Genomic DNA, 22,998 nt, shown 5'->3' on the forward strand with positions numbered 1-22,998 from the left:
TGATTGTAGAGTTTCTTGTTAATAGCCTTAAGGAAGGTTTGAGAGTTTGATAGAAGTCAGCACTTCTGTGCATTCTCTTTAGCACCTCAGAACTGAAAGAAGTAATTGAACAACATAGGTATTAAACAAATGTCTTTATTCTGTTTCACTACTCAATTTACAATTAGACATGTTAAAGGACTCTCATTAAAACTACTGATATTAGTTTAATGTAAACAATGACCGTTTTGTGCAATGTGTGCCAACCAATGCATTAAGAACAACTACAGAAACAGAATGGTCAAGAGATTTCCATGATTATTTGCACAGCAGGTTTCTTCTACAGATCAATTGTACAAACATAATAAAAAAATAGGCATGTTTCATAAAATAAATATTTCCCATCTAACTGAAGACTACAAAACAGGACAAAAAATACAGGCAATCCAGGTGGGGGCATCCTTAATCACTTCTCGCATTCACCCATTTCTGCTCTTACTATTTTGTTAGCTTTAAGAAAATACTAATACAGGATGAAATGAAATACTTTAGGGATTGCTTTTTACTTGTGAATACTTTAAAACCCTCTGATCATTTAACATATTATGAAAATAATCAAAAAACTTAGTTAAAAAGTTAAACCAAATCTTAAATGATACATGCAACTCAGAAAAATTCAGAAGCACATCATAATTTGGGGTACCCTGCTTAACATTCATTAAATTTACATTACTATTTTAGTAATCACAATTGCAAAAATAAATCCTTTTTACAGTCCTTTTAATTGATTGTTGTAAAAATTATCATGAGAAACACAAATGACACAAGGTCATACTCAGGTATAAGGTACAACTCAGACAAGTTGTATCCTCCTTTTGAGTGACAAATCTTAGACAATAAAGCTAAAACGTTTTGAAGGCGCTGTTCTATAAAATTAGTTTTCCAGAAGTCTGAATTCATCTCCTACTTTAACAAAATTCATTCCTTAACAGTTACCTATTCAGTGTATTTCCAACTTCTAGTAGAGCACTGTTTGAAGATAATAGAACAGCTAATATATGGCACTAGATTCCATTACTGTCAATCCCCACATGCATTACAGAAATAGTGATTAAACTGATACAGAAGTAAAAATTCACATCACATTCACTCATTAGATTTCTAAAGTAAATTTTTTAATTTTTATTTTTGCAATGTGAGAACTACAATCAATTGATGCAGACAGATGTTTCCCTTAAATATGCTTTTCAGAAAGCCTTCACTAGGAAATTAGTAATGACAGTATTTCAAGAACTGTTCTATTCAAACAACACACAACTCTCAGGTCTAACACACTGATTTTAATGCCAATAAATTCTGTTCACACCTCCCCTTTTTGAGATTTTTTTAAAATGGTGTCTTGCCTTCAAATTTAGATCTGACCAATATGACCAATAGGTTTCACGCCTAGTGTGCCAATAGCTGCTTATCAGCCACTGTCTGTCACTTTGGTACAAGCTTTTGTGTGGGTCGTGGAATAGAACAGAAAGCAGAACTTCCATCCAGTATCCTGGGATATCCTTGCTATGAAAAGAGAGGAAGACTGCTTCATCTGGAACACTTGTTAGAATGGACTTCTCTTTCATTAATCCAACAAAGTTTACCAGAGCTCTATGTAAACAGAGCCCAGAAACAGCAGTGTATCCCTTATCTCTTCTTTCCCTCTTGGTCACTAAGGCCACAAGATATACCACACAGATTTTTTTCCCCTATTCACATTTATAAATTCCACAAGGTTCTTTTAAACAAATACAAGCAAATTCAACTAAATCTGATTTGATTACACAAAGGGAGTTCTGGGCTTCTGACCCCCCTCTCAATCCATCATTTTAATTCATTGATGGCTTTCTTGAAAGAATCAAAGATTTGCTTGTATTAGTAGTTTTGGTAATAAATAGCATGCTTAAGTTAATTATATTTTTAAGAATTTATCTAAATATTTTGGTAATTTCTGTAAGCAACATAATACTAGGAATTAAATAGAAGAGTGAAGTAAAAATATAATGGTTTACTTTTCTAGAAGAAAGGCTGCACCATTTTCTTAGTGATAGTACTGAGACCAATGAATCTTATTGCACCTTCTTAGGTTCCTTCCAAAGAGTACCAGAGCATCAATTTGGACACAAGTGTTCTTCAGAGACACTGGTAGTGTCAGGTGATCAACTCCAAGTTTAGTACTAATACAATTAACAAAGCAACGATACTATCTTTTCATTTTAAGGTAACCAATAATACATTTAACTTAAACCTAACATCACAGATTTCTGTCAAACCAAGGAAAAAGCTGTTCAGAGAATTACTAAACAGCTTCTTTTGACATAAAGCTCATTTTATATTTCTAAGAGAACTAAACTTGGCATTTGCTCTCATCACACCCCAGCAGTTCACTTCTGTCCAGTGACTTACTCTTGGTACTAGTGGTAGTATTTATGAAGCCACACAGTATATCTGGTTGAAGAAAAGCAATCCAAAACCAGACTAATAACCCTTCCGCTTTTTCTTTCCCACAAAGAAGAATGTCCCTCATGCCTTTAGGGGGGGACAAATCTTAAAATGTAAGTGATTTTGCAGTTACACTGGTTCCTATGCAAGTTATCCTAGGCTACTCATGGAATCCACCCTAGTCACAGAAGGAATACAATTCTGAAAAAAACACTGTTGTTTCTCTGTACCAAATCTAGACACTTTAATTTTCAAAAAGGATCACTTAATGACACTAATAAATTTCTTAATAAGACCTAAAAAATCCCACATTATTTAAAAACTCCCTTAATATATACCAAGCAGTTTATTACATTAGTATTATAAAAGCAAAATAGTATATATAATCCAGGTAATTGAGGTCGTATGTATAAAAATTTATTAGAAACCCCAGATTAAGTTCTCCATCAGAAAACTACATACCACTTTTGTGAAATCCCAGAACTTGATTTTCATTTTTATGTTTCCAAGCAGAAATGTTGCAAGTTGCATTTTGACCAAATACCGTGCTATGTGTTTTGGCTTTTTGAAAACAGGATTGCTTCTCTGGAGATTTTGTTCTCAGCAATTGATTGTCCTTATGGCTTAAAACAGAACACTCCTAGGTGAACAAGAAAAAGTTAGTTTTAAAACCATTTTACCAGAAATTCTCAAAAAAACACAAGATCCAAGATTACGAACTGCAAATTTCAAGTATAATAAGTACCTTAAGTACCAACTCTACCCTTCTGAAATGACAAAGAAATGAAGTAACAAGTTTTCTTTGAAGTAACACAGATCTTTGAAACATGCTGTCTGCAAGAAATACCTCATTTCAAGGCTCACATGAATGTCTGAATGAGCCTGACTTGAATCTTTCAGCCAGCGATGTCTGTGCTTTTTTCTTTTTGTTCCCTGGGGATTCTCAGTTGTAAGATCTGAATGAAGCACTTAATGCCTTCACACTTTACTCCTGATCTAAAATGCAAAGTTTGGCTTAGTCAGGACCCAGCAGTACAAAGACTTAACAAGTGGGAAAAGGCAGCTGTGTGACACTAGCAAATCCTTCTAGGATGGGTTTGATACCAGACAAGTGATTCTGGTAAGTACATGTCCAACAGGGTAACTGGGGCAGGATCTTAGATGAGTATTTTTAGAAGTTAATGACAAAATATCTGTCTATTGTTCTTGTAAGGGCACATTTGTCCTGGTCTTAAATGAACAGTTTAAAATTTGATGCCAGTGGTCTGTAAGACACAGTCAGCACTTCCCCTTGGCAGAGAAGTGGCTTTTAGCATGTCACATTCAGAAGTGAAGTTAGGGCTGAATGGGTTTACATGAGGTTTTTTTATAATCTGGTACTAATGGTCAGTACTGTGTCACCTTGGAGGACTTTCAAGACATAGCAGACCATAAACTACTAAGTTTGTAGCACCATGTGACTATAATTACTGAGAGGAGATGATCTTTGCTCTCTTCTCCAAAGAAACTAGCCTTGCTTCCAATTCTCTGGAAGAAGTAGAAATCTTTCCTATCAGTCACAAGATTAAGGGGTTAGGAGCTTTGCTAGATATGTATTATCTTTTGTGATGTGCTTTTCAGCTAGGTCCTCAAAGGGCTTGTAAAAAGACTGTATACACACAGAAAGTTCCCCAGCAAGTCAGCATGCCAGGTATGGTCTAGGACTTGATGTTAAGTTTATAAAAATTAGCAGCAGAGAATTTTCCCCAGAAATGTCCTTCTCCACAGGCATAAGTCTAAAACTTAGCAATAAATGAAGCAGCAAGAACAAAAGAAACAAAAATTAGAGACAGTCTACAATAGTCATGAACAGACTCACTACAACTATTCATGCATATATCTTGGTTTCCTCCAAAACAACCTTTACTTTTATCATAAAACATTAATTTTTTTTTGCCAGTTTAAGATATTTGTCCTGCATTTATTGAATATAGTCTCTGAAATGACACTACATTAACATCTTTATTATTATCTGATAGTCTCTTCCCTCAGGCTTCCTGAAACCAAATAAAATGGGGAACAGATGCTTTAGATGGGAAGCCTATCACTTTTTATCACAATTCCTACCTTTGTTCTAAGCAGCTGAGATTTATTCTGAAACACGATAGTGTTCACATCATTTTCTCTGCAACTGTTTTCAACCCCTGCAGTATCCATAATGCTGTTTCCACAAGTCTGTGTATTGTAACCACTGTCCACCTGAAATCAAAAAGCAGGGCTTGAAAATTTTACGTCATTTATCATAAATAAATCCCTCAGATACCTGGTATGATTTGCATTTGATTAGCAGAACTTAATTCAACAAACCAACTGTGATTGGTTAATAACAAAATCAAATTGTAAGCAGGTCTGTCAGCATTAGTTTGGATCAAGTTAAATATACTAATGTACATAGCGACACAAAAATAATTACTATGCTAACTCCACTGAAAGAGGGAATGAACGGAAAGGATAAGAAGTCACAATACCACCTGTATGTCATATCCAATAACAGAAAATAACAATTACTTCCAACACGTATTCCAAGTTATGTAGAGCTCAGTTTTACAGAGAAACAAAAAAAAATGTATTTTCACCTGAATACTACTGTTATCACAGGGAATTGCACTGCTTTCTGCAAGAGGTGACATGCACATGCGAGAGCTTTCAATACTGAAAGTAATGCCTGTCATAAAGCTGGTCATTGGTGTATTGCTACTGCCAATTGTTTCTTTCATCCAAGTGTTTTCCTCTGACACTTCAGCTGCATCAGCCATGTCTACAGTATTATTTTCCTTTAAGCCTTCTATATCCTGAAATGATGACAACCTTTGATGACAACCTTCTGAGTGATCTGGTGCAATAGACACAGTTGCCACCACGAGATGTGTACCATGTGCAAAAGTATCACTGTCTTCCTGACGTATGTTTGTTCCATTATCCATTTCTGGGAACTGAGCTTCTGCTGGAGAAGTGTTTTCCTTGTCTTCCTCATCCTCATCATGATTCTCAACTGCAATTGGTATTCTAATGACAGAAGTCTGATATTGGGCAGTTCCTCTACAGGCTCCAAGTCTCATAGGAGAGCAATTTTTAATTGGAGAACAACCATCTATGTAAGGACTCCTTGTACTTGTGGGTGTCATTCTACTTGAGGAAGAAGGAACGTCTGGAGAACAAAATGTAAATTTTCTTTGGCCTGAAAAAAAAATGAGCAAGTTTAACTTCACCTGATATCTGATAGAAAAACTCATCATTCTCAAGGCCCTGCAGTCCACTGAATAATTTATAGCCAACAACAAAGTATTTCACTGACTGTTGCCTCCCAACCCAACCAAACAAGCAACTCCAAAAAACAAACCCACCACCCAAACATTTCAGCTACCATGGTAAAGGCAAGTTTTTATCCCACCAAATTTATTTTCTATGACATGATTTGCTGTATTGGAGACCTTGTATTTTTAAATGTCATTACTATACAGTATTCAAAGGGAAATGGGTGAAGGCTGGTTTAGTGTACTTCATTAGTCCACCATTTGTTTTTTCCTAAATGAATGTCAATACAATTTAAATTTTAGGCAGCAATGAAGTATAAGATCAAACAAGTGAGAAAACACCTGTGCAATCTCCATATATAATGGTGTAAAATACCATTAATCAAAATGTGTAAAAGTATACATATATATGTATACATAAATATGCAAATATCTATATGTATACATAAAAGTGTACATAAATACGTATAATCATGCTAAACGTGTGCAATCATGTATGAATAAGGCATTAAGCCTTATCAGGTATGGACACAGCATGAAACAGTGACATTTTCTAGAGCAATAAGGACACAAAATGTTTGTGATTTCTTCATCAGTCATTTCACTTCAAATAATCTTCATGATGGCACGATTTGAAAGCTCAAACTACACATTCTTTGCCCATTGACATTAAAATGCTTCAGGCTGGGCCAAATAAGAATTGTAACCCGACTGAATTCAGGCATGTGGCTTTAAAACCCCTCCTACACTAGATTAAATTAACCCTTTTAACTTTTCTTCATTCTTACTGGGTCTCAATGCTTTCTTCCAAAATATTTTCCCTAGCTGATCAGTTGCAAGCATATACATATCATTGTTCCACATATTTCACTGCTGAACAGCAGATGTGTTATACAGGAGACTGCTGGTCTGCCAAGCACAGAAACTCATCTCCAAACAGAAAAACATTCCACTAAGAATTTAGATGTTTTTATAATAAAAATATATTACTCAAGATAGAGTAATATATATACAATTAAATCATACCTGAGAGTGGTGTTTTTCTTATGTGAAAAGCAATTGGTGAAAAAGCAGGAGAACCATTAGGTGCAGGAGACCCCTCTGAAAATGGGGGACTGGTTATACTTCCCAGACTATAAGCTCTTGTTCCTCCCTGAATAGGACTTGATGAAAACTGACCCTTCAGGATAAAAAAAAATAATCAAACCCACAGAGCATTATTTTCATAATGTAAACTGTGGCTGATATGTATATATAAAACTGTTCTAACTAAAATGCTTAATATGGCAGCACTGGGAAAGACTAACCCTTTACAATGACAATCTCTAGTTCAGCTTAAATATTCCAATTGTAGCTCTTCACCTGGACCTTATGCCTCCACACAGGAGAAAAGAGCAACAGACACAAACTGTCACCTAATACCAGCTAGGACTATTTTATCCACTATATTTAAGAACTATGAGAAATGTAAATAGAGAAATAATGCTATGTGTGTATCTAGTCAAGTGTTTAATCTAAATTTCTTACTCATATCACTGCAGATGAAAGTCAGTCATTATTTATATTTATAGCCATTATATATATTTATAGAATATATATTTTTAAATATAATCCAATCTACTTAATTCAGCAGTAGATACAAAAGTGTTTCTCATTAAGAAAAGAGAATGACCTTGCTTAAGACTAGCATGCAAGCAAACAAAAAAAAAACCCAAACAACAAGAAAAGCCCCAACCAAACAAAAATAAAAAAAAAAACCCGACCAAAACCCACCCCCTCACCTCCAATTCATTTCTGGCACTACAGTTATACTGTAGGAATTCTCTGCTAAGTTACTCTTTTTTTTTTAAGCAACACTATCCTAGTGTAGGTAGGTTTTTTCCATGCACTTCAAACTACCAAACAGATGAAAATACATCACCTAAACCACTTTAGCTATGTTCACATGGGAATAAGGTTCATCTTGTTTAATTTAAAAAATGGACATTACATTCTGTGTTCTAATAAATGTCTATTAATCTGAAAACTCTGGCCAATGGGAAAGAAAAAGGCATATTTAGCACTGCACTTCAAAGATCAGCAAGTAATTTCTGTCAATATAAATGCGTTTATGAGATTTAAAGGAAATATAATTCTATCACATATCAACTGGTATTGTAGGCAGCAGTTAATGGATTTAAACAGGGCTTTTTGTAGACACATTTTATGAAAAAAAAGGTTTTAACACGCTTTCAGCACGTCTCTTCTATGTTTTAAATCCTACTTCCTTTTCATAACAAAATTAAAAACATAATTTCCAATACAAAGAATAGCAGCATAACAAAATAATTGACAATAATAAAAAGTCAGTAATAAATTCTTTCAAGACTTTTGTTCACATATTTTTTTTTCAGAAATTGAAGAAAAACCCACAAAAAACCAAAATTTTAATCTAACACCTAACTCTCTCATAAAATACATCCCACCCAGCCTACAAAGCAGGCTACTTACTGAACTAGATGTGTCCAGGGGGCTTCTGCACCGGACTGGAGATAATTCTATTGAACAAAGCACTCCAAGTGGCTGACTACCACATGGACTATGCAAAGGGGACAAACATGCAGATATGTTCGCATTTTCTTCTAAAAACAGCTTTCTTCTGAGTGATGAAGAGCTCAGGTTTTCCTGAGACTGATCTGCAAATTCATCAGTTCTAAAATATTCACCTAGAAATGTGGGGAAAAATTTGTTTCCAATACGAATGTAGAAAAAAAATACATTCCATTACAGAGACACATATAATTAAATGAAAACACTTAATATAATTTACCAATACAGCAACTAATTAATCTGTTCAGGCATGTATCCCAAAGGATTGCTTGTCATCCCTACAAGAAGTCACCTCTGTCTACTAAAGGTTGTTCCACGTCTGCCTATCATCCCTTAATACTAAAGTCTGAATTTAAAAAATAAAAAATACTGGCTTCTATCTACTTATTAATCTTTCTCCAGAACTGTATTATTCCTCACATCTGAGCTGTCAAACAGGGATTATTTTACTACCTAAGCAAACCTAGACTCTTTTTCAGGTCTCCCATATGGTTTGATGGTCTTCATGATACATCCAGAGGCAAACCAGATTAGAATTGAAGAAAGTACAAGTAGTTAGCTGTTTACAGTAGGAAAGCACAAACTAAGACCCATTAAAAACTGCTCAGATTTACCAGATTATTTTAGATTTTTTCTTCTTGCTCTATTCTAGTTGGATAGTCCCTGTAGGAGAAATTTTTCATGAACTCCCAAACTATGTATTGACGGAAGCATTTGTTAAGACAAAACAAAGGCCATAAATATGTTTTGTTGGCCCACAGTCATGGTTCTGAATTTCAGCACTGGGATAGAAGCATGCAGCCAAAATGCTCTGAGCTGGCTGTACCCACCTATGAGCTGTAAGATCAGGCCCTTCCAGCCCCCTTGCCTGAGAAGGTGGCAGCAATTGCTTGATGTAGATAATCAGTTAATTTGGACTCCTGCCTCCTCACTCAGCAGTCATGGCTTTTTTGCCACCACACAACTTCTAGTCCCCACCATGTTTTCAGGTACACTAAAGCCAGAGTTACAGCTCAGCTTTACTCAAGACAAGGCTGGGCTTTGAGACTCCTGGCCTGCATCTGTACAAACAGCTCTGGTAAGACAAATTACTGCTCTGTTTGGGAGAGACACAGGCTATCTAGAATCACAGAGCATCCTGAGTTGGAAGGGACACACAGGGATCACTGAAGTCCAACTCCTCAAGAGTAGCTCCCAGGAGTCACACCATGTCCCTGAGAGCATTGTCTAAATGCTCTTAAACCCTGCCAGGCTGGTGCTGTGACCACGTCCCTGGGAAGCCTCTTCCAGTGCCCAACCACCCTCCAAGGTGAAGAAACGTTTCCTAAAACCCAACCTAAACCTCTCCTGACACAACTTCAGGCCATTCCTACAGGTCCTGACAGTGGTCACCAGAGAAAAGAGACCAATGCTTGCCCCTTCTCTTCCCCTCATAAGGAAATTGTACAAGGCAATGAGGTCTCCCCTCAACCACCTGCAGGCAGAACAATTTCCAGTTATGCAGTAACTGTCTGTTATAATACATACTTAGAACTTTCATTCATACATTTCATTTTCAGTATTTCATAATACAATACTAAGTTTTCTATTTAGACATTCATAATTAGTTTTAGATATTGCATGACATACCTAGTATTTTCTCTAAATTAAAATCCACTGGCAAAGACAGTACTGTCTGACAAGCAGCTGCAATGAATAAAACCAACAAAATTAGCTTACAGTGACCTTTTACTAAAGCTGTAGAAACAAAAATTCACTTTCAAATTGCACTGCAATTGAAGTATTTAAATTACATTTGCAATAAGGAAAAGTGTTAATTAAAGTACGATTCTGATTTGACAACACTGCATGCAGCACACTAGGCTTAGAAATAAAAACCCAAGAGTTTTAAGAATGCCTCTCTAGAGGCTTTTATGTTAACTGAGAAGAGAGGTCTATGAAGAAAGGAAGGATTCAAAACAAAGTGGCAGAAAAATCAAAATACACTGGGGAAAAATGGTAACTATTTATCTAAAATGATGCAGTTTAAAAGATGTATTAAGATTTCTGATATTTATTTGGCATAGAAAATAATCATGATTCTCTAACCCAAAACAATCCAGCATATTAAAGGTTTTTCAAAGATGTAATTTATTTGTAAATCTGAAGCTAACATTTTCTTTTTAATCTAGAACAAGTACAGACACTGAGTTGGAGAAAATGCACTCCACAGTCTACAAGTGACTTATTTTTTTACTTGAAAAAATACAACAGAGTATAATAGAATTAAATTCCTGTGAGAAATGGATATTAAAATTAACAGTACCATACAGCTCAAGAAGAACTGTTTCTACAGTAACTCTAACAAACAAATAATTTTCTTTTGAAATTAAATATCCATTGAAAATGCATTATTTTTGTTCAGAGAAAGTCTGTAATTTTCAACATTGCCTTTTACTCACCATTGCTTTTTCCAGGCTGCAAGCTCAGCTGTCTTCCAATCGGAGAAATGTTATTTATATCTATGGCTGGAAAAACATAGAACTTAAATTTAAACATGCACTGCACATAGTTTTGAAATGTAGCAACATTAAGTTAGAATACTCAATACAGTCAAACGAAATTTTTGCATCAATGTTTGGAAGAGATTAGAAATGAATACTGAGAAAAGGTTACCATTAGAGCTATCAAGAGAATTTCAGCATGTTTCTATTCAAAAAAAGCTTAGTGAAGTAGCATCAACATTGCCCAAAACTTTGTCTCCTCATGTCTCTACATGACAGATTTAAAACAAACTAGTTCATGCTTAGCTAAACAGGCTGTGTTCAAGTAAGACACATTTCCAGAAAATCATTTAGAGTCTGGACTAGAGAAAGGTGAAGATACACTTTCAACTTTTTTTTTATGTAGCTGAAGAACACAGGCTATTTTCTTTCTCCATTCACTTTATCAGATTTCAGATTATGCTTTATGTTCTCTGTCCTTAAAGTGACCATCTTACAACTGACAATTATAAAAAAAAAAAAAAACAAACTATCCACAAGCTGCATCTCCTTGATCAAAAATTTAACAGCTTATCCCTTTCCAAATCTTCCAAAAATCCCCACTTATTTGACTTTCATACCAAACAACAGGGCATGCTAACAATACTTTACAACTTATATTTTCCATCTTGTAATCAATTTGTTCTGTATTCTGCTGGTTATACATAAACTTCAATAAGAGCATTAAGAACAAAATCTAAGAGGGTCATAAATGAAACAAACTTACAACACCTACCACTAGTGGCTGTGAGCTAGCAGGATGACAACAGGAATTTATACTGCTAATAAGGGCAAAAGAATACAGCATTCTATTTCCAACATGCTATATGGTGAGGAAAGCAGTTGGAAAAAGAGGATGCGCAAATATCTGAAGAAAAAAGTGAAGTAGAAGACTTGGCTACTACCATTATCAACACAGTTGATAGTTACAGATACAAAGTTATGTGTGTAAATTAAAATGCTTGCAGACAGATCATTAACAAAGAAAAATTTAAGAACAAAGACCAAGAATAACAAAACAGAAAATTATATAAGACTTTCAATTAAAAAATAATTTTTAAACAAAGAAAGCACTTGGAGACAATCAGTTGTGCCGTACTTTATCCCTGGTTCTTAAAATTTAAATTGAGGTTGGAGAAAAAAAATTATGCATGATAATTTCTCCAAAAGCTACATTATTTTGGGTGGATACACAAAAGCAACTTACATTTAGTAGAATTAAACTGAGAAACTTGCTTGTCTTCATGTTCAGTCCAAGGAGAAGGAACTATGAGCTTTTTTGTGAAAAACTGGAGTAGAATAAAAACAAACCATCTGAGCACTTTTTAAAATTTTCAATTTTAAATTTAGACTAGTACCCTGAACAAGAAAAAAAAATGTAGAACATTTCATTATTTTAGGCCCAAAGAGGTTAAAGAAAAAACAATTTGAAGATCCCTATTCTTTATGACCCATAGCACCTCAGATCTTTCAACTATACACAAGTTTTATTTAACTGTAATTACTCATTTTAAAAGTTGAATTGTCACTACCATGCTTCTTGCATAGTAGTTTAAAAATAATTAGTTTTAAATTTTCAGTTTGTTAAGTTTTATTTTGACAGTTGAGCTATTTCACAGAAGTGACAGACACTGCAGTAACAGTAAAAGTGATAAACCAAGGCTTTTTGGCAACATGATTAGTGTTAGTGTATTTGGCTAAACTGGTTAGTGGTAAAACACTTTTGAGTACTGGCAGTTCAGTTTTTTTCTGTGTACCAGAAACTGTCTAACATCACAGCTGCACTGAGAAACACCCTGATGCTGAGGAGACAAACACAAAGCTTCAAGAAACACATGGCAAATCCTGTTCTCAAATAAATGCAAGACTCAAAAGTAAATGAAAAAAACTCAGCTTGAAACATGCAACTATTAAAGGTATAATTTTTATCAGAGAGAGTTCCAAGCTGTCCAGCTGCATAATCCATTAGGTTATACCTCACAAAGAGGTAATACCCCTTTTAAGGCAAATTTAGAACAACAGAGCATCTTAGCTGCAGGTCAACGGCTCCTTTTTGGAATCATAAAACATTTTTTATCTGTAGAGACCTGGCTATCAGAGACTTATTTATTTTTTTAATTGAAAATAACATTGAATATTTCTGTAGTGAATATTTTAAACATTTCACTCTTCCTTCTCTGCTAGCCAAATGAATAGTGAAAAACAAAATGAAAAATGGATGGGAAAATACAAGCTACCAGAATAAAGTCTTCCACCCAAAAAAAGCAGACTTTGGAAGAAATAAAAAAAATACAAATTATCCAATATTTCAAAAAATGCAGTATCACTCCTACTGTTACAGTAAACCCCCGAATTCTCAATCATTGTTTCTAGCCTGAAGTTAAAAGAGGTATATTATGGCTATATTACCACTAGCCAAGAAAAATGAAGTAAAATCTCCTGTGTTTGACCTACACGTCTGAAAGAAGAGGGGAAGAAAAGGAGTGCATGGATTCCAGCTACAACTGCAAGGGATGAGGGTGCAAAATTACTTTCTTACTGAAATATAATAGGCTTCTGGGTTTTGAAATTCTGTAAAAGATGTGGATCTTTTCCGTAGACAAATCAATATTTGATAGCACAAAGTTTTATTACCTCCTCAATAGCTTTTTGCCTTCTGTCTTCTGTCTCCTTATCAATTCTAAGTAACAAATGAAAAACAACTCAATTATCAAAACCATCACATAAGTAGGAAAATATGTAAAATCCAGCCATATAATAATTTATAGATGCTCAAGAGAAACTTTGTAAGTTAAATTGCACTAAACTGTGTTATGTTTTTACTCTTACATGCAATAATCTCATACTATAAATTTATGAATATAAATGCACTTCTCAATTCAGTTGATTTGAAAAATATTCGTACCATTTAAAAGTACATAATAGCAAACATTCTGTTTACTCAGCATATCTGGACAAAAACTTAATAATTACTGATCTTCCAAAATAATGTCATATGAATGTATTTTACTATTAAAGTTCACATGAGATTAGACTTGCACTATAAAACCAAGCAGACTAAAAAACTGAGCTGTAAGGAATTAAAGGGCAACTGAAAACACTCCTGGAATTTGCACATTCAAATTCCTGACACAGCCCACTTTCCCAGCACAGAGTTCTCTCTAGTCAAATACCCAGTCTGCCACAGCTTCTTCAGTACCATATTTCAGTTCTAACAATGACTATATTTCCTTAAGCAGCTTTTAACTTAATTTAAAAAAAAAATATTGTAGTTACTTCAGTTACTTCATGATGTGTGAGATTCTATATTTATATTTCCTCTAACGGTCACCTTCAAGCCTGACTTTCAGTTACCACAATGTAATTTACTGTAAAAATTTTTGAAGCTTATAAATGTTCATCATTTATAAGCTTCAAAACCACCCAATACTTTCATTCACAGTTCATAAACCTGAATTACCCTTGAATAATTTTAGAAATCAGTCAGATAACAAGATATTACTAGATACACAAGCACACACAGATGTGACAAATACATAAACTCACATAGCTCTCTCTTTTATTCTTACCAGACTTAAAATACATCTGCAATGTTTGGACATGCCACCTTCAATAACATCTGCCTGATGATGCTAAAGCAACAGCTCTATGGAGGCACTTGCAAAGTTATTGTACCAAAAAAACAAGCATACAATCACTGTGTATTCATTTATACGTATGGACTGAAACATGCAAGCATGGACACAGCAGATCTACACATAGTCAAGTTAGCTTCTTTCTAGTCACAGCAGATGATTTAAAAAAAAAAAATGAACCTTAGTGATTATGGAACAGTGGGACAAACTGAAAAGGACCCACTGAGACAATGCATGTTTATAACTATAGGCCATGTCACTCATCATCACTGGAATTGTCACCCAAGTCACCTCCATTAAAGCTAGTTTGTCTGAGTAAGGTTCCAGAAGCAATATAATTAAAACATAAGGCTTAAGGCTTTAAAATGTACAAAAAGCATTAGTCTGAAACCTACTGGCTGCTAAAGAAAGGACAGGAAACATTAGGACCTGGTGATTCAGATACAGTTATAGTCTGGGAACTGTAACTGGGAACAGTTATGGTCCTACAGCTTCTGTTATTCAAAAAGAGAGATGTAGGTTCAGTCAGACACTAAGAACAGTAAGTTATTTCACAGTGTATTTTATGATGAGGGTGTTGAAACACTGGAACACGTTGCTTGGAGAGGCAGCAGATGCCCCATCCCTGGAAACATTCAAGATCAAGGTGGATGCGACTGAGCAACCTCATCTAGACAGGATTGGTTTATTATTCTATTCCTGCAGTGCTTCATGCCACAAAGGGAAGTTCTTTCTGCAAGTTTGTATCTGAGAAATGTACAGGAGTCTACAGGATTCACCACTAAGGCTCCCCTTGGCTATTTTCACTTGAAACATCATTCTCTACCACCCGCATGCGAAATTTTCCCTCAAGATAAGCTCCAAACACCAAGATTGTTTTACCCACCCATTTTCCTCATGCAGGTTATTTTCAGAGAAGGGAAAAAAGTTGGGATAAGGTCCTCAAACTACTTCAAGTAACTAGCACTGGAGCCCCCTCCTTCACATTAAGTCTAATTTATACCTTCAAAAGAGACTGCTGAGGCTTCCCCAGCACGTCTACCCTTCTGCAGGAGCCCCAGGGACCAAAGAAGCCTCACTATAGAGCATTCTGAGAAGATAAACTGTGTTCTAACAAGGAGCAGAAGAGGTAGCCCAGTAATGATCACTGGCAAGACATTTTCTTGCTTCCACTAGCTGCTTTTATTTGGCTGTCTTCCAAACTGCAATCAGAGTAGATCAGCAGCTCTTAACATTAAAAAGAAGCAACACAGAGGTAAACTCACCTAAAAATTACACTTACATCATGTAAAAAATTGTGTTAAAAGATTTTAATAAAAAGCCTTTAATGCTATGCTGAAATGTTAATAAAGCAAAAGAACAAGTGTTCTAGTATTAAAGCTAGGTTAGCTGCATAAAAAGAGATTGTAGATTACCTAGCATGGCTCAAATACATTCCTTGGCGTCTAATGTCTTCTGAGTCTATTTCCACAGGATTTATTAGAGCAAGCTGATCAATAGACCATCTGAATTTTCCTGGTGTCTAAAAAAAGAAACAGGCATCTTAATGCTTGCTATTCTAAAAAGATAAAAATAAAACCACAGGACAAATCTCAATGGAACAACAAAATCACAGCTTCCATATAGTTTCTGTCAAAAGCAATCAAAAGTGTTTCTATTTAAATGATCTATTAAAAAAAAATGAAGTCAGTCAGGCTTCTTATCCTGCTGGTAGTGGTATTACAATAATTAACAACATAATATTAAGCTGGCATTCACAAACTGAGGTGTCATTTTCTTCTCAATTCCTATGGACAGGTCTACTAAAGATACATAACTTTGCACAAACTTAAATTGCTTCTTCAATCCAAACTGTGGTTCCACAAAAACTCAGTATCCTAACCCAAGTTATCCAAATAATAGAGCAGTCTTCCTTTCACTTCCCATTTCTAAGAGGACCAGAGCTGCAATGCCTGTACATTCTGCAATATCTCCCTCATAAATGCCATACATAGGGCACAACAAAATCCAGTTCAGAAATAAGAAGCTTCACCCCTTTATTTAATAAAGTACTGTTCAAATATATTTGGAAAATTATCTACCAAGTGAGTCTTTCTTAGTTTCATTAGCAGATTCACCTCTACGGCTTATCAGAAAACAATTTCAAGTGCAAACCAGTACGTAATTTGCAACAAAAAAAACCAGCTATAGATACACAAAATCATTGACTTGAATACACAAACAGCTCACAACATAAATGCAATTAAGTTTTGTTTGCAACCAGCCTACTCAGCATCTAAGTAGAAACTGGTTTTCTGCACTGCAAGTAGGACCAGAGGACCACATCAACAACTAGCCTTTATCTACTTTCTACTGGTTTTAGCACCCAATCGCTAATATCTAAAGACAAAATAAATTTAGGCAGGGAGGAAGACTGGCAATATTAGTAAAAGCAGCATAGTTCTGTGAGGAGCAGAAACTCCAAATGCCACCTAAAGTTCTTTAGCTTGGTACATATGTTGAAGTACACTAAATAAAATACCCTTCTTAATGCATTTGAAAATATTAGTACTACATCTGTACAGTCACACAACTAAGGACTAGATCTTACAGATGAAGATTTCGTTGACTTAAAGACTGAAGGACTGGAAACAATCTGCTCCTGAAGAGTGTAATAATCACTGGGACTTTCAAAAGGATTCAGGATCGTGACTCGACCTGGAGTTTCTGGCGTTATCTGCATTTTAGCTTCTTCTATATCACCCATAACACTAAGCTATACCTGAAAAACAGGGAGAGCAAAATTAAGGAAAACAATTAAATCACACTTTTGACATTTTAGGGCCACCATGAAGGCTTTATGCAGAGAGAATGAATCATTTTAAGGCACCAGCAACATTTCAAAAACGAAGTTAGCTATGGGTTGGACCTAATTACGTAAAGTTGATAAATAAGGCCGGTACGAATTACAAATTATAAACAAATAGAAACTACGAAGACGAGATAAAAAAGAACATGAAAAGAGGGATTAAGAAAAACCAAGCAAACACCCAAACAAGTGCAAAACAACAAGCAAACAAGACAAAACTCCAACAAACAAACAAACAAACAAAAACCCCAACTAAGCACCAGAAGTGACCAGACAGCCCCGGCGGCCGGGGCAGCAATAACGCCCCGGGCAGCTCCCGCTCCGCCCGGGCGCTAAAACCGCCCGCCTTCCGCCTCAACGGGCCGGGGGCAGCCCCGGCCCTCGCGGGGCTCCGGCAGGAGGGCACCTCCCGGGCCCCGGCCGCTCCCGCGCCTCCAGCCGCGATGGGGACGGGAGCCCTGGGGGAAGCGGCCCCGCTGAGCCCCTTCTCACGCTTCTCCCCGGGACGGTGCCACCGCGCCGAGCCGCTCGCCGCTCTCCCAAGCCCCGCCGCCAAGGAGGCGATGCCGGGAATGCCGGGTGAGCCGGGAATGCCGGGGATGCGGGCACAGCCACCTGCCACCGTTATGCGGCCGCCGCCGTGCCGCTCCCGCCGCCGCCGCGCCGGGCGGCTCTTTAACCAGCCCCGCCCCCTCTGCCGGCTTTGACCAATCACGGAGCGCGGTGTGCGCCGTCGGGCCAATGGTAGGGGTGACCCACTCTCGAACGGGCCAATCGCCAGCGCCGCTGCAGCACGAATTTAAAGAAAGCCCGCCCCCGCCGCTCTCGCGCTGCGCCGGGCCGTCACGTGGGGCTGGCGGGCTCGGGCGTGCGCGGGGCGTTCCGGTTCCGGGCGCGGCGGGGTCGCCATGGCGAGCAACGCCGCCAGCCTGAACGCCGTGAGGGAGACCATGGACGGTGCGTGACAGCCCCGGGGCAGCGACGCGCGGGATGCGAGGGAGAGGGAACGCCTGGCCCCCCCATGGGCCGTGCACACGGGCGCCGCTCTTGGGAAAAGGGGCGCGGGTTGCGGCTGCCGAAAGATGCAGCGTGTAGCAGTTTTCGTTTTACTTCGTGTCACTTCGTGAAACAGCTCAACCCCCGCAGAGCGAGTGCCTTTGGAACTGACGTGGCTTTTCCTTTTTATGGTTTTGTTTCTTTTTTAAATTTCCTTAGGAATTTAACATAGAATACTAGGGTTTTTTTAGTGTCTATATATATTTATATATGTGTGTGTATACATATGTATTTGCTTTTGTTTCTCGTTATTTGTAACGGTTGATGTAAATAACGTGACCTGGAGGCTGGAAGTGCGCGGGAGAGAGAGGGGGAGGGAGGGAGAGGAGGGAGCGGCCCTGGGGCGGTGTCAGCGGCAGCGCCTGGACCGACCTGAGCCCCGACGTTTTGTTCTTGTTCGTGGCTCATGTCAGAAAACCAAAGTACACTGCAAGAAAAAACCCTCAAAACAGCCCCAACTACAGTATAGTGAAAAAGTTTTGCAGACAGTAGTCAGTGCCACAGAGCTGAAATAGATTCTGATATGGAAAAAAAAAAAAAAAAAAAAAAAAAAAAAAAAAAACAACAACCCCCAAACTCAGGTACTGTTGTGGCATGGGGAATGTGAGAGAAGGGGTACTGGGAAATACTTTGGAGATAGATAAGCCATAAGAAACGTGAACAGGTGAGTGAAGTTCGGGTGCTCACTTTCAGCCTGACTGGAAAGGCTGAGGAATCAAAGGATGGCCTATTTTGGAGTTGTTTCTCAGTGTAGTGTGAAACTCTGGAATTCCACAAAATGCTTATACCGAAAGCTTATATGCAGGGTGGAAATCAGTCAGTCAGTCTGTTGAAGGTTGTTAAATGTGGAGCCTTTCTCTGAAAATGCCCTAATGAATGGAGTAGAGGCTAGGGAGAATGTTCAAGGGATAGTGCTATGAATTTGTTATTTTCTCAGCATCTTCCCTTCTCTTGAAGTTACGGCTGCTGTTACAAACGGGTTTTTTGGTACAGACCTTCATGAGTTGAGCTGGTGGAAAAATAAGCATTTCAGCCACTGATCTTCATTTGTTAATTTTAAGTTATTTTTTTGTTATTTATATTTAAGTTAATGTTACTTTATTTTTAACTTAACATTAACCATGGGTTTTTTGCTGCTGGAAGCAAGGCAGGACTAGCAGGATCATTATGGCTCCTCTGATGCTTTGTGCAGATAGAGAGTGATTTCTTTGGGAAGGACAAAGCATATAAGTTCTGGTAACTGTACTTGACAACTTCATTCTTTCAGGAATGATTTAGACAGGAGAGACAACAGGCAGATTTAAAGACAAGGCTTTTGAGAACAGATATGGAAAGTGCACTAATCTTCAGATTTAGGAGCCCAGGCTTCCTGTGTAACTATGTATATATTTTATTTGGGATGGATACAGTCATTTAGTAGTTGTTGTCTGCAAAGTTGTTAAGAGCTCAGAATTGTTCTGGAGAAACTGCTACATCTCTCTGCCACAGACACTGCCTCAACACCTAAATATTAGAAAAGACTTCATCAGTATCTGGAATCCAAAAGCACAGAGTGTTCTTATAGCCCACCTTTTACCTAATTGGCAGGCATGTTAATTGTTGAATGTTTCACTTTTTTTTTTTTACTTTTTCAAAACCTATTATCCAATATTAAATTTCCTGAACCAGGAAAGCATGGTGTGAATGTTAGAAGCTGTAGCTTTTAGCTTATGCTGGAAGGTTGAGCATAAATATTGTTGCAAACAGCAATGGACACCTGCCATGTTCACACTGTAGAAGTGCTGTAGAATCTAAATGTTGATGAAGAACAGTCTTGATCATTGAAATTTCATCATCTGTTGGAACTAAAGTGCTTTCATTTTTTTTCTGTTGCAGTTCTGTTTGAGATTTCAAGAATATTAAACACTGGCTTGGATATGGAGACATTGTCTATCTGTGTGCGGCTTTGTGAACAAGGGATAAATCCAGAAGCCTTATCTTCTGTTATTAAAGAATTGCGGAAGGCTACAGAAGCTCTAAAGGTAATGCTCTAGTTTAAAAAGCTTATAAATCTGTTTTTAAGAGTCAGATGCACATGCAACTTGCTATACTTCAGTTTGCAGATTGTACTTTGATATTACTCATTTTTAAATCAAGGAAATTAGCTGTTCAGTAGAGGAGGCAATGAATACAACTGAACATGAAACAGGAAATGGTACAAATAATCATAGAAATAAAATAATTAGAGTAACTCTTCTGAAGAAAAAAAACACAACCAAAAACTCAAAAGTTTTTATTATAGTCACCATTTGTCCCCTTACCTAATATCACAAATAGATTTCTCCTTTAACCAATACCACCTCATTATTACAACCTCATTTAACAGTATGCAGCAGTACTTGTAAACAGATACATGCAGCTTGTTAACATCGTCTTAGCATATTACTTTTTGCCCCCTAACCTGTGCTTTGAGCCTTTCCAAAGACCAGAAAGAGGGAATTTTGTGATGTGTGTATATATAGGGCTTTTCATATATGTGTATTTACCTGTTTAACTATTAGAGGGGTAACCATGGTTTTTAAAACAAATCTCACTTGCCTTTTAAAGGATTATCATTCTTTACTGTCTAGCTAAACATCACAGTCAGGATTTTTTACTACTGCATCTTATATTTGGCTATTTTTGAGAGGTGAAAGGGGAAACCTGTATTTTGCTTCTGTTCTGGAAGACTGCATACTTTATTTTTAACTTAACATTTTTCTATGCTCGTGCATATTTTGTATTTGTGTCTATGCTTAAAAGTGTGCTTACATTTAAATGCATTTTTACATTGCATTTAACTGTATGTAAATAATTGAGGGCTGTTTTACTTCTTCCATTGCTTTTACTTGTTTCCTATTCCTGTTGCTCTCCTTTGCCTGTTTGTCCCATAACTGCTTTAAAATCTACCAGTGTCAGTCTTCAACAACTGTGCCTTGTTGACTGTAGTTATTCAGTGATAAAAATACTAATATTCTCAATCAAATAATTGTCACTGTGATTTATGCAGTTATGATTAGCGTTGTTCTTCTGAGTTTTGTGTCAATAACTAATCTGTATGGATGGGGTAATAATTACCATGAATTATATAAACTCCAAAGGTAACTATATTTATGCATTTGACCCTTTCTTGAAAGTATTAGGGTAAAATGTACAAGATAAAAGCTGCTCAGATAAAGGATGTAACACAAGTAAACAGCAGTGGCTCTTTTAGTAAAGGGTAATGGCAGTTGACAGCATTATTTTTAGAAAATAGTAGTGTTCATTAGAAAATATTTCCTAAGTAGCTTTTTTTTAGACCCTGAAGTTCTATAGGTTAATTTAAAAAGTTAGAAGAAAAGATTAAATTAAATCTACATGGTGTCTCTTTTAGTGACTTGGGATAAATTTTTTTCTGTTTCTAGGCTGCTGAAAATATGACAGGCTGACATGGGAGAAGATCACTGCATGAGAAGAATGCCAAGTTAAACTTTTCAGGAGTTCTGAAGTTTGCCACTATTAAGCACAAAAAAATGAAATAAGTGTATGTGAAGGTTTCAGAGTACATCCATAATACTTTTCAAAAGAGTGGTGTATATAATAGCTTTGAAAAGTTTTTAAAAAGTTCACCAGTAATATTATTGGTATTTTTGTGAACTGTTTGTGAATGTAGTGCAATTGTTTTTCTTTGGCATCCTGTACATTTAAAATCACACCAGATATTGTACATTTGTTGAATTTACTAGTGTGTACCAACAAATCTTGTTAGAATGAGTGTAGTTTTGTTAATGCATCCTTTAGAAGTGGTAGTATGTTGCAGGTTTTACCTTATGCTTTGATGAAAAGCTACATGTGCAATTTTAGTCCTGCTTTATGGTCCAGATAGGAATGAAGCCCATAATGACTTTTTTTTAGAGCAAGCACAATAACTTAAGTCTCAAGCTGAAAGTAATAAATAAAGCTTTTTTTTAATAATGTAGGTCATGAATTGTGCTTTTGATTTCAATTGAAATTGCTGGGAAAAGTGTTTAACTTAGATAACAAAAGTTCTTCAGCTATCCATGTAGATATGTATGTAAATTTAAATTCTAGATGACATGGAATGTTTCACGGAGAGCAGATGCTACATTTGTTATACCTGTCCTGACTGTAGGATCTAAAAATATTAAGGCTGTATTGTTACTGCAATACAATAGTGCATACATGAGAAGCATCTGATTTGGTTGATGAGTATTAGTAAGTCTTAAACAGCTGCTTGGTACAGGAATGTCTTCTCATTTACCACTTGAAGCCTTCACTGATGCCAAAAGAAGTATTAATGTCCAGTAAGTATCTCTGCACCCAGGAATTCTACTTTGTAAGAAGATAGTTTCTTGTGTGTTCTTCATCTGCTGCTGTGTAAGTTTTTGGGGTTTTTTTAAAGGCTTTTGATTTTTTTTGTTATGCTGTTTTCAAATTGTAGCGCTAGTGGGACCATTATCTATGGTAACCTGCAGGGTTAACAGGGCAAAGCATATTTGGAAATGAACCTGGAATCTTAGTTAAGCCAAAAGTTATATTTGTGCAGAGATAAAAAGTTCTTTTTGCTTGAAGAGTTT

General features: G+C 36.6%; 2 protein-coding genes across 5 annotated transcripts; one reads left to right on the forward strand and one right to left on the reverse strand.

Annotated features, from left to right (window-relative positions):
* Positions 1 to 4: 4 nt before the first annotated feature.
* On the reverse strand, positions 5 to 17,981 carry BORA (BORA aurora kinase A activator). Of its 4 annotated transcripts, none has more exons than XM_053936725.1 (13): positions 17,963 to 17,981; positions 17,090 to 17,260; positions 15,915 to 16,021; positions 13,499 to 13,544; positions 12,072 to 12,153; positions 10,784 to 10,849; positions 9,972 to 10,028; positions 8,244 to 8,458; positions 6,780 to 6,933; positions 5,076 to 5,677; positions 4,567 to 4,698; positions 2,923 to 3,100; positions 5 to 92 (listed from the first exon to the last, which is right to left on the reverse strand). In XM_053936725.1, exons 2-13 carry the CDS (start codon positions 17,243 to 17,245, stop codon positions 79 to 81), a joined length of 1,809 nt encoding a protein of 602 aa, XP_053792700.1. In that variant the 5' UTR covers positions 17,246 to 17,260; positions 17,963 to 17,981; the 3' UTR covers positions 5 to 78. The 4 variants fall into 4 exon arrangements, 3 of the variants coding, with proteins under 3 accessions (XP_053792700.1, XP_053792699.1, XP_053792698.1); XM_053936724.1 differs by lacking the exon at positions 17,963 to 17,981 and adding an exon at positions 17,840 to 17,927; XM_053936723.1 differs by lacking the exon at positions 17,963 to 17,981 and adding an exon at positions 17,608 to 17,828.
* A 205-nt stretch (positions 17,982 to 18,186) lies between these two features.
* On the forward strand, positions 18,187 to 22,379 carry MZT1 (mitotic spindle organizing protein 1). Its single transcript, XM_053936726.1, has 3 exons — positions 18,187 to 18,304; positions 20,279 to 20,424; positions 21,826 to 22,379. Exons 1-3 carry the CDS (start codon positions 18,256 to 18,258, stop codon positions 21,847 to 21,849), a joined length of 219 nt encoding a protein of 72 aa, XP_053792701.1. The 5' UTR covers positions 18,187 to 18,255; the 3' UTR covers positions 21,850 to 22,379.
* The last annotated feature ends 619 nt before the right edge of the window (positions 22,380 to 22,998 follow it).

This window comes from Vidua chalybeata, chromosome 2, assembly GCF_026979565.1.
Source record: "Vidua chalybeata isolate OUT-0048 chromosome 2, bVidCha1 merged haplotype, whole genome shotgun sequence".
Lineage (NCBI taxonomy): Eukaryota > Metazoa > Chordata > Aves > Passeriformes > Viduidae > Vidua > Vidua chalybeata.

Coding starts and splice junctions, on each gene's coding strand:
- MZT1 (XM_053936726.1), top strand. CDS start 18,256: ATGGCGAGCAACGCCGCCAGCCTGAACGCCGTGAGGGAGACCATGGAC. Junction 18,305..20,278: donor CGTGAGGGAGACCATGGACG/GTGCGTGACAGC, acceptor TTTCTGTTGCAG/TTCTGTTTGAGATTTCAAGA. Junction 20,425..21,825: donor AGGCTACAGAAGCTCTAAAG/GTAATGCTCTAG, acceptor TTCTGTTTCTAG/GCTGCTGAAAATATGACAGG.
- BORA (XM_053936725.1), bottom strand. CDS start 17,245: ATGGGTGATATAGAAGAAGCTAAAATGCAGATAACGCCAGAAACTCCA. Junction 12,154..13,498: donor GGCAAAAAGCTATTGAGGAG/GTAATAAAACTT, acceptor ATTCTACTCCAG/TTTTTCACAAAAAAGCTCAT. Junction 8,459..9,971: donor TAATTTAGAGAAAATACTAG/GTATGTCATGCA, acceptor CCACATTTCTAG/GTGAATATTTTAGAACTGAT.